Source organism: Lactuca virosa, chromosome 5 (assembly GCF_052849685.1).
Source record: "Lactuca virosa cultivar CGN04683 chromosome 5, Lactuca_virosa_CGN04683_v6, whole genome shotgun sequence".
NCBI classification, from domain to species: domain Eukaryota; kingdom Viridiplantae; phylum Streptophyta; class Magnoliopsida; order Asterales; family Asteraceae; genus Lactuca; species Lactuca virosa.
In genome coordinates this window covers 170,073,237-170,085,268 of record NC_136430.1, presented here as the reverse complement: position 1 = coordinate 170,085,268, position 12,032 = coordinate 170,073,237, and the positions used below count along the sequence as shown (strand labels likewise).

At 34.6% G+C, this 12,032-nt stretch overlaps 1 protein-coding gene across 1 annotated transcript; it reads right to left on the bottom strand.

Annotated features, from left to right (window-relative positions):
* Positions 1-6,396: 6,396 nt before the first annotated feature.
* Positions 6,397-7,162, bottom strand: LOC145112015 (uncharacterized). The gene is made up of 2 exons (XM_079048229.1): positions 6,904-7,162; positions 6,397-6,851 (listed from the first exon to the last, which is right to left on the bottom strand). Exons 1-2 carry the CDS (start codon positions 7,160-7,162, stop codon positions 6,397-6,399), a joined length of 714 nt encoding a protein of 237 aa, XP_078904355.1.
* Between the last annotated feature and the right edge of the window lie 4,870 nt (positions 7,163-12,032).

Genomic DNA, 12,032 nt, shown 5'->3' with positions numbered 1-12,032 from the left:
GGAGCTTAATTGTTATGCTAGTAAGAACATAATTGTTATGCTAGTGGGAGCATGATTGTTATGTTAAGTGTTGCAAGTTAGCAATGCTATTTATAGGAAACAAAATGTTACAAATTTGCAAGTTTGCAAGTTGTTTCGCTATAAAAAGATTTAAGGGAGAAGATACTCATACTTCATTTCGAATCTAAAAGCTTAGATTGAAATTTTAATCAAACTTAGTCATTGACATATATGAATATCATGTTGAAATGATTCAACATCGGAATTTCGATATATGGAAATTATTATTGCAAGAGACTGATAAGATATCAGATCTTTATGTAAGAGATTGTGAGTCGAATCCCATATGCTTCGGGTATAGGATCGATTGCATATGTTATAATATTCGCTTGTTCTGATTTTTCCAAATGCCTAAGGCATTAAGAGGGAAAAATGACTAGAACCTGATATGACTAAAGTTGTTAAACAATTTTCAAGGACATTCTGAGGTTTACCAAAAGATTGGTTACCTATGGACAGTTGGAAGTATAGTAATGGACGAGACATATTGACGTAATTCTAAATAGATGGAATTCTATTAAGGATGGATGTCATATGGCAATATGTAAATGTTTCCATAATGGGAGTTGGATATTGAGATCTATGTGTAAGTTAGTAACTTTAACGCAAGAAGGATGTTCAATGAATGCTCTTTGAATGTGAGACTTCATTTCCATGGAATTGATTTTGTAGCCAATCTCCAATGGAATGCTTTGTAATATCATTGGCAAAGTCTATGTGACTTTGGTGCCTCGACATTACAAAATGATCATTGCATGAAAGGTTAGACTCTAACACATTCTACTAAGGGCAAGAATTTGGTATTTTTACACTTGTAATAAGGATTTAGAATTATGAAATGAGCATAATTGGAAATGTGTTAAATTGATCTGTTTCACAAAGGAAGTACCATAGATAAACATAGTGTGCATGCTTGGAGCATGGCAGGACTGTTGTTTTAATTCAAGTATTAAGTTGATTACTCGAAACATTATACAATGAATAAAGTCTGATTAATATGGTGATTAAATAATAAGTGTTTTATTTATATTCAAAAGTTTTGAGACCATAGTTAATTAGGTTATTCTTGTGTTTCATTTTGCATGTTTTACTTCCCGAATAACTGGGTTATTCAAACATCCATAGTCGATCATACTTTTGGAAGTATGTAGTGAATTAAGACTATCATGAATTTGACTATAGATTGTCTAAGAGCTTAGGCATGGCACTGGTTTGATGCAGTATTCATGAGTACTCCTGAAATAGGAATTTGAGTATTGGATAAACCCACGCTCAGAGAATTACTTCATGGATTTTATCACGAGTAATTCTGAGACGATAATATCTTATATTCTTGAAATGAAGACATATGAGTTATTGTTTACAAGTCATTTGTGCAATGATAATATGTAAACGCATCAGTAACTTGATGTTATAAAATGTATTGTTGTATATGATTTGATGAGTGAATAGTGGAAGCATATGAGTCGAAGTTTATCCGTTCCTTTTATCCTAAATGGGATAAAAGCGATATATGTGGGCCCCTCGATGATTTAGTGATGACACCTTAAGCGCTTGGCCAAGCCTGGACTAAGTTGATGTGTTCAATAGTAGTCTATTGTCAGTCGTCATAAATCGGAATCGGGAAACAAATCTAGGCCTGAGATTGATTATAATCCATGTCTCATGTCCATACAATATCTTGAAGAATGGTGGAATATTTGAACACTTATCTAAAGGACACGTAACTGACTAGGTCAGAGTTCGACAACGACTTTTGAAAGCTACGATTGTTGGTCAAATTTTGAGGTCATACTTGCAATCATAGTTATTAGAATTATCCAAGTGGGACACTGTTGGATTAGATGTCTAAGCTCATAACTATAATTGGTATGTACTTGATTTGATAGTAGCATGGTTCTTTTGGGTTGCCTTCACTCATGCAACTTGACAGGATGACTATTGGAGAGAGAGTAGAATTTATTATTTGGAATAGTAAATTGGTACTCAAAATGATTTTATTAATATATTACAAGTTTAATTAGAAATCATATTATTAATTAGTAATTAATTAGAAATTAATCTGGGATTAATTTTGGGATTAAAGGAACTGATTAATAATGGAGGGGCTGTTTTGCAAATCATTGATAGTTGCAAAACTGGGCTGATGGACTCCTTAATTAGGAGTGGACAAAATCCTATAGGGAGGCCCTATAGATTTCGTCCAAGGCCTACTGGTAAGAGGTCCATGGGCTGCTTAAGCCTTAAGCAGGAATTTAGGTTTCCTCCAGAAACTCTAGAATCCCACAAATATATAAAGAACCCAACCAACTTGGATTTTCGGCCTATGCCTGAAAACCCTAGTAACCACCTTGGTATTTATAACTAGTATCATATCATATGTCCAGAATAACATATTTTGATTTATATCCCACAAAAATGGTGTAATAACTTGGTTATAACCATTTTTGCTAGAAAAGTCATATTATGTTCATAAAAACCATAGTTTTTATAGTTTTGTTTTTATGACTTTTTTTAAGAACATATAGCATGTTTATACTCATTTTTCATAGATTTGTAGTTTGAACAACATACCACACATAAATGTTCATAATACTAGGTAATAACGTTATTTCATGTAGATAACATTTTTACACAACATGAAAATAACGCATGTATAACATGTACAATTATACAAGTTTACTTGTATCCCCCCCCCTAAAAGTTGGATAAAGAGGAAAATAAGGGGTATGAACTCACCTTCAGTGTGTTTCTTGGTGGCTAAAGAGGTGAAGATCAAAGATTTCAAGTTAAGAACACTTGAAGATTGGAAAATCCTATGGATATTAACACATATTAATGTGTGTAATTGTAACAAAACTAGTATATATATGTATAGAATCACTAGATTAATAAGGAAAAACTTACCAAAAGATTAAGAACCAACTTATGGAAATTAATCTTGAGAGAGAGAGAGAGAAAGCTTGTTCTTGAGGAAGGAGATGAACAAAATGAAGAAGATGGGATGAGGGGGGAGCATGATATGGTTTTTTGAATTTAATATTCAAGTATGACTCTTTTAATTTAATAATAATACTTTATAAAAGGGTGTATAATCATATAAGACAAATGTGGTCTTCTAGTTTATTTGTATAAAAATAATAGGTAATCTTTATAAGAGTTTGTGATTTTTATAAAAATTATGGTAAAAATGATGTATAATTACTTAATTTGAATAATCTAAATTCAAATTATTATAAAAATCATTATCATCAAAAATAATTACAAATTCCACGAGAGTTAGGATGATTCCTAATTCTTTTCATTAAAGTTTGAATGTTTAAGCCGAGCAAAGAATTTGTCGCATTTGGTGACGAATTCACCAAAAAATCTGAATATGTAACCTCTGTTATGAATTTGTCATGTTGCATAAAGTTTATGAACTCAACTACATTGTATTATGAATATTATTTATACCTAAATAATATATAATTGAATTATCAAAATTTTACGTTACTAACCCTAATTAGGGTTTATATTCAATAATTGGAAACAAGAGAGGTACTTTGTATTATAACTTGCCAATAGTACATTAGAAACATTAGGGAATATCACATTTCTCCTAAATTTCTAATACGAGTTGAGTTGACCTGGTTGAATTTTGTTGACTTTGTTTGACCAAAATGGACGGTTGTCATAGCACAACGTACCAGGGAGTACGCCCAACGTACTGGACAGCCAACCCAAGGACCTTCTTGTGACTTAATCCATTAAGCCCTAATGTCAAACATAGATCCAGGTCCCTAAAAACGTCCTAAGCCATAAAGTTATAAACTTTATGCTTTCGCATGCATGGATGGGGATTAAGACATAAATTAAGTCCATAAACACACTTAAATGATATCTAGCACTTGCATGGTTGAGGCTAAACCATCAAGGTCCGATTTTTATGGCTCCTAACACTTCCACGAGCCTAAAAGGACAACTCATATGGACTGAAACTCCTTTAACTCAAAGAACCTCAACTATGGGACCAAAATATAAACATAAAACACCCCAAAACTAGATCTAAGCATGCAATGGCCAAGGTTTAAGCTTTATACCTCAAATAGGTCAGAAATGATGCCAAACTTCTGGATCTACAAGCTCTCTTCACGTCGTTGCTTCTTCTCCAAACACCTTCTTCTTCAAAACCACCAAATAACACCAAAAATGTACAAGGTAAGCTCAAAATGCATGCAAGAGGTTCAGGGTTTGGTTCTAACACTCTAAGGGCAATGGAAGCTGAGAGAATGAGGGTTAGGAGGGACATAAGTTCTTTAAATAGGGTGCAAACCCTAAAATTTAGGGTTTGCTTCTGGCCAAACTACGCCCAGCGTACGCATGGGTATGCCTAACGTACATAGGGACTTTCCCGCTTCGTGCCTCACCATGTGTACGTCGTGCGTACACTATGTACGCCCAACGTACGGCCCTCACCCATAAAATACATATATATTTTTTAAATAAGCTGCATAAGAAAATACCCGACGATTCGGGCGTTACAGGATGTCATTAACAGAGGAGAGAAGAAAGGAGAGGTAACGTCATCGGGAATAAACGAGTCATATGCAACGGAAGAGGAAGAAGGATGGAAGTCAGTATAAGGGAAGTGACTTTCATCAAAGATAACATGACAAGATATAATGACCTTCTGAGTAATAAGATCGAGACATCGATAACCACGATGATCAGCAGAGGGATCGAGATTAACACAAGCAGAGGAGAGAGGAGAGATTTTATGTGTAGCGGTTGCAAATGTGTTGGGATAACAGAGACACCCAAACACGCGAAGGTGGGAATAAGAGGGAGCAATACCAAAAAGTATTTCGAAAGGAGTTTGAAAGTTTAGAGTGGTAGTTGGAAGCAGATTAAAGGTATGAACCGCAGAGTGAAGCGCTTCTACCCATAATTTGGGAGGAAGAGAGGCTTGGATGAGGATGTGCGTAACGAGTTGTTAATAGTACGAATGGTACGTTCAGTCTTACCATTTTGTTGAGATGTATAAGGGCATGAAAAACGAACTTTAATTCTATTTATGTTAAAATAACTGAGTAATCGTTGATTATTGAACTCACGTCCATTGTCACATTGAAAGAGTTGAATTTTAGTTTTAAATTGATTTGCAACATAAGTATTGAAAGTTTTGAAGAAAGAAAAACATCAAACTTGTTACGCAATGGAAAAACCATACAAATTGAGAGAAGTCATCCAAGAATAAAATATAATACTTATATCCACTCAGACTGATGACAGGAGAAGTCTAAAGATCATTCTAAAGATCAGAATTAATTAGTTCAAACACACGAGACGTTTTAGTACTTGATAAAGAAAAAGGTAACCGACAATGTTTTCCTAGTTGACAAGCATGGCACAAAGAAGAGCTAGAAGTAGAAAAAGTAATAAATTTTTGTGAGCTAAGAAAATTAAAAACAGACTGTCCGGGATGACCAAGACATCGATGCCAAACATCAGAGGAAACAACAGTGAGAGCAGCAGGAGAGGTGGATTGTGTAGGAGGCAGAAGAACCGGATAAAGATATGAGTGATTTCTATCAAATCGATGCATCTTAGTTCCCGTGCGGAGATCCTTCACAGTGAAACCAGACGGGTCAACTTCAATAGAAACTAAGTTGTCAATACAAAAACGATGAACCGAGATCAAATTTTTGACAATTTTGTTCGACACAAGAACATTATTTAAGAATAGACGATTACTAGAGTAAGGAAAAAAAGTTTGACCAATAGAATTAACCGGTATGACAGCACCATTACCATCCATAATGTTTTTTTAATTGCATGGTGTTAGAGATTGCATCATACCTTGATTGAAGGTCATGTGAGAGCTTGCCCCGAAATCCATGTAACCGTTGTTATCTTGCGGGGATTGCACCGAGATGGATTGAAAAACTAAAGCAAGATCTGTAAATTGTTGAGGTGGTAACTGGGTTGCATGACCGCCAAATGTAGATGATAGAGGCTGTTGAGGTGTCGTTTCTGAGTAATAATATGGCTGAACTTGAGAAGGGAAAAGCTGTTGATGTGGTGCATAAGTATAGGCAATAGTGGTTGCTGTGAAAATCCCGTAACAGCAGCAGAAAAACCCGCTGTTGGCTGCATTTAGGGTGAGTTAATGTTGTTGTCGGTTGCTGCTGAGATGCGCCGACAACAAAGGGCTGCAATCCGAAGACATGTTGCTGCAGAGGTGGACCGAGGAGACCAGGTTGCCGGTTGGTTTGATTGCCAAAATGAGCTTGGTAGAATCCTTGAGTGCCTTGTGTACCTGAAAGAGAATTGGAAGCACCAGAAACATTAGTATTACTCCCTGGAAGCAACCCGCCCACTACTTTTGCCTCGATTATATTTATTTTTAGATTTCCCATGAGACGGAGCGGATGTATACAAAACAGTCGAGGAGGTGAGTGGTGCATCACCGAGGAGATCGGTTGACTCTTCATGGGATTCATGCATAAGGAACATGTTTCTAGCTTCAAGGAATGAAGGGACAGGCTTTTTATTAGTGATTACATCAATGATACTGTGGTATGAGGGAGGAAGTTGCCTTAAAATTTGCATCACTATCTCCAGTTCATCAAATTTGGAGTCACAGTCAGCCAAAGCATCAACTAAGTTATTGAGAGAGTGGAAGAACTTGGTGATAGAGGAAGAGCCCTTCTTCGTATTACGAAATTTCTCTTGAAGCTGAAGCATTCTTGACATCTTGTTATTGAGAAAAAATTCAACAAGTTTGTCCCACAAATCTTTAGCAGTGCCTGATCACTTGATATGATTTGTAAAAGGTTAGCATCACATGTAGAGTAGAACAAGACTTGTTTCGGGAGTCAATGGCAACCCAATCTTCATCATTTTCGCTTGTGGGTTTGGATTTTCTTGTGATGTGGCCAAGAACCTTTGCACCTGTGCACATGTCAAGAAAAATTATGCGCCAAAGTTTGTATTTGGAGCCATCAACAGACAGTTTAAAACTGAATTGTGAGTACACATTTGTCAATGCAAAAACCAGTTGAGCAGCAGTGGGATTAGTGGGAGTGGTGGAACTGCTTCCAGAGCCCGTGGATGACATGATTCTCAAGGAAAAATGTAAAAAAATTAGTAATCAGAGATAGAAAATAGAGAGCAAAAAGCTAACCGTTGGTAGAGAGATAGTAATGAATTGATGAACCAATGCTCAGAAATTGTTGATGAGGGCACAGTGGATGGCAGCGACAGATCTGTGATGAAAATGAGAAGAGCTGTGAGGATGACAACAACCACTGTTGTTGTGAAGGAGTACCGAAAAGCTTGGAAAACAGCTTTAGTCAAGAACAGATGAGGCAACGTGACAGTCCAGGCGACAACATGTGGTGATCTCGAAAAAAGAAGAAGAAGAAGAAGGGTTACATGATATTTATGAGTATTTATATAAAGCTAATTTACAATGGGGTCCCTATACCACACAATAATAAATAAACAACCCTAACTAGATTATATATTTAACAATATCATTTGGCAACACACAAGTCTACAACCCATGACTCATGTCATGCCATGACCTTTAAGTAATAAACATATGGAATAATACCTATAAACCGACAAGAATAATCAGGAAGTTCAAACTCTATTCGTACAAGATTTAATTGCACGTCTATGAATGAATATACTTGTGAGTTTTCACCAACTCTATCATAGTTAAAACTTTATTTTTTTTCTTTTTTCATGTTGTTTATTAGTTTTGAATAAAATAAATAATTGATGAATAAAGATTAAGATAAAAGATAAGACAACTTTTATATTGAGAAAAAGGCAAATAATTGACACTTATTTTGGACTTTCTTTTTCTTTCAAAAAAAGATGGAAAAATATAAAATTGGGAACCATTACAATGCTAAAAAGAACATTGTTTTTGAGCATTTCGTAATGACATCCTCCATTTCGCATGTTTGAAACATGCGAGTGGAACTGGCTTGTGAAGTGGATTAGGAGGTGTGTATGAGATGGTTTTGTTTGTTATTGGACAAAACCAAGCTATAACCATTACTATTAGTTAATTCATTTTGGTAGCCATTTGGTATGGTTATTATTGGTTATGGTTAATGAGTTTTTTCAGTTAATAGTGTTAGGGTGCAAAGTCACGCTTGGATGTGGAGTGTTAGTGCTTACCCTCTTGTATGTGTAAATGGGTTGAGTCTTTCATATAAATAGGAAGTGAGTGACTCCCATTATGTAAGAACTTGTGAGGATCATTTTGGAGTGTTATTTTTAGAGAGAATTACTGCAAACCCATTTGTACTCTTTCTAATCAAACTAATGAGAGCTTAAAAGATTTATTTACTCCATGTGTTCATGATTGATGACTCACTAGATCTTTCTTATTCCGTATTTGTCATCATAATCAACACCACTGCAATTGGTATCAGAGCTTCCCAAATCAGATTCCACTATCAATCGACATCCCTTCGACTCCAAACGCTTCGATTGTCCATCCTTCCCAAATCAGATTCGCATCCCAGTGACACACTCGGTGTCGAATATTGATCAAGTACACATCGAAATAACCTAGCACACAGCGAAATCAACAAGCACAAGTCGAACCTTTTCTTCCAACACTATATCAGATGCAAAACATTTCAGCAATGTCGAACCCTTTGATATTACGAGACTTCAATTCCTACTTGCGAAATTCACTTGTGAGATTCGACATATGCTTTTGAACTTTCACTATCAAATTTTGTTTCGAACACTACTCCTTTGTTGTCACAATATTCCATTCCAGAATGAAACCGAACAAGAAAAAATGACTTTGACTTTATTGTTTGACCTTATCATCGTTTTTCCAGATTTTCAATTCCATATCAACATTCAGAACTTGTCTCGAAAAAAAATCGAATACTTGAAGATTGGTGAAATCAATCAACCGATATGTATTAAGAATTTGAGAAACAATTTTCGATTTGAACTCATGATATGAAGAATCGTAATTGCTTTTTCTAATTGAATCATCAATAAAACAAAATTTATTGGCGAACAAGAAAACATGAATCGAAGACCAATCAATTGAATTCTACTTCAAATAAAAATTCGATAACGATAGTTTCAACCAAGAACAACTTGAATCAACAATCAAATTTAACTTCAACTCATGTGTAGTGAATTCATGAATAACATTTGTCAAATGAACAGAAGGAAAAAGAAAATGGATTTGATTTTGAATTTAGAGTTGAGTATGAACAGTAATGAAATCATTTTTAGGCTCAAAAGTAGATCGAGAATAGTAAGCAAACCAAAACTTTGTAATTGGGCTTAAAATTTGTTTTCGAATAAAAAAAATTTAATCAAATGATTTTGAATTTGGTTTGGGCTTCATCTAAACAAAAATAATTTGATCAATCAATGGGGTTGAAACGGATTTGATCCAATGAGACAAATCGATCCAAAATTGAAAAACGCAAAATATAAATCGAAATCATGGACGTTTTGGAATCCATTTGAGAATTTGTGATACCTTTTTGACAATTCGAGTTCCATTTGCAAAGAATGAATCAAATTCAGAAGATCTTGGTTCTTTTGTTGGAACGAGAAAATCTTCAATTTGAACATTGTACCACCCACGATGTGTGTTGTACAACTCGTTCTTCGTGTTCTTCATGTTCTTCAACGATCCAAGAACATCTTCATAAGAACCATCAACACTTTTGGGTTTTGACTTCAAATTCAATGCAACACTTGGAGATTGTTTCTTTGGAACCCAAATTCGCTTCACAACAACATTTGATGATTTTTGTGAGTAAACCCGTTTGTTTTTACGTTTGATCTTCTTCTTCTTTTCCTTCTCATCTTTTTGCATCTTGAAGATTTGATTTCAAGAACCACTTCATTTTTGACAACTTCAACTTTGCAAGTTTGAATCAAATCTTTTGGAGTTTGATACTTGTGAATTTCTTGGATTACCGACTTTCGATAAGGAATCATTCCTTCAAGCAAATCACAAGAACACAATATATCATCGGTTTGAACTCCGAGCAAAAAACTTTTGCATCTTCATGAGAATCAACTTGAATCTTCTTATCCTGAACTTCAAGAACATCAATAACATCTTCAACAAACTTAAGATCATGAAGATCACTTGGGTTTTCAACAAGAGAAATATATCTCCTTTTAAATAAATCTATTTCTTCTCCTTCCTTTCGATTTTCACTAGAAGATAACATGAGACAGGAAAGTCCAAACAAGCAATCAATCTTCGAAAGTGGTTGACATATCAATCTTCCATGATCATCCTTCAAACCTCCATAAGAGACCAAGTTTCCCATGAAATTAACCCGCTTAACAATAACCCATAAAATTGATTTTCATTGACTTTGTATTTCACATCTTCAATGATCACAACCCAAGAATCATGATCCAAATACACGATGATCACAAAAAATTGAAAATTTTCTAGAGAGAGAAAGTGTTTTTGATTGGGGTTTCTAGAGAGAAGAAAGTAAAAATCACTTGAATTCTAGTGAAGAAAAGCGAATTATGAGTAGAATCAATGGGCAATAAAATTTCTAGAATCCAAACTCTCTATTACACGAAGATCAAAGACCAAATGAAGAATCACCAAATCTAGAATGTCATCATGGATCAATTCTTGATCAAATCAAGAACACCCGCTCTATACCAATTGTAGTGGTGTGGATTATGATGACAAATGCAGAATAAGAAAGATCTAGTGAATCATCATACACATCATGGACACATGGAGTAAATAAACTTTTTAAGCTCTCATTAATTTGATTAGAAAGAGTACAAATGGTTTTGAAATAATTCTCTCTCTAAAACTAACACTACAAAATGATCCTCACAAGTTCTTACATAATGGGAGTCACTCACTTCCTATTTATAGGAAAGACTCAACCCATTTACACATACAAGAGGGTAAGCACTAACATTCAACATCCAAGCGTGACTTTGCACCCTAACATTCTCCCCCTCGAAGTTAGGATTGGGTGTCCCGGCTTCAATATCCAACGAGATCGCGCGATCAAGACCAAACTCCCCCTCGAAATGATATCGGTCTTCAAATCCGCAAATGAATACCCGAAAACCCGAGAAGCTTCGAATACCCACTTTTCAAATAACAATATTGGTTAACCATAATATTAGAAAATGATAGAAAAAGTGAAAATACATTGATATAAAAAAGTGAAAATAAGAACTTATGTTGTTAAAAAAAACTTAAGTGTAAGAATGTGGACTTCACAAAAGTAGGATGCCATAATTTATACGACTCAAAGCATTACTCCATTTGTGACCGAAGTGTTGACCAAGTTGATCATTATTGTGGAATGGGTGTCTAATTGGCCATCAATTGTATAAATTTTATAACATGTATTTTAAGTAATTCTCACTTTTAAAGTATAAATATTAGAACAACACTAACCAAACTTTTTACTATTGATTTAATGTGTGCTGTCATACCATACTTGATATTAAAGATCAAATGTTTTGATTATTCTTAAAATCATAAACCCATAAAATATAAAAATGAAAGTTTTCCAACAGGTGTGTATGAGAGAGAGAGAGAGAGAGAGAAATTGTATATAAGTAGGGTTGTAAACGAACCGAACGTTCGGCGAACTGTTCATGAACCGTTCGGCGGGAAGTTCGTTTATTTAATAAATGAACGAAAATGAACACAAATTCTCGTTCGTTTAGTTAAATGAACGATAATGAACAATGGTCTTGTTTGTTCAATTATGTTCGTGAACGTTCATTTATGTTGTTCGCTTATATTCGTTTATGTTTGTTAATTTAAGTTCCTTTTATGTTCATATATGTTCAATTATGTTAGATTACATTACTATATTATATGTCCGTTTATGTTCATATATCTTAGTTATGTTTATTTACTTATGTTCGTTTATGTTTATATATATGTTAGTTATGTTTATTTATCTACGTTCGTTTAT

Coding starts and splice junctions, on each gene's coding strand:
- LOC145112015 (XM_079048229.1), bottom strand. CDS start 7,162: ATGTCATCCACGGGCTCTGGAAGCAGTTCCACCACTCCCACTAATCCC. Junction 6,852..6,903: donor TGACTCCCGAAACAAGTCTT/GTTCTACTCTAC, acceptor TCAAGTGATCAG/GCACTGCTAAAGATTTGTGG.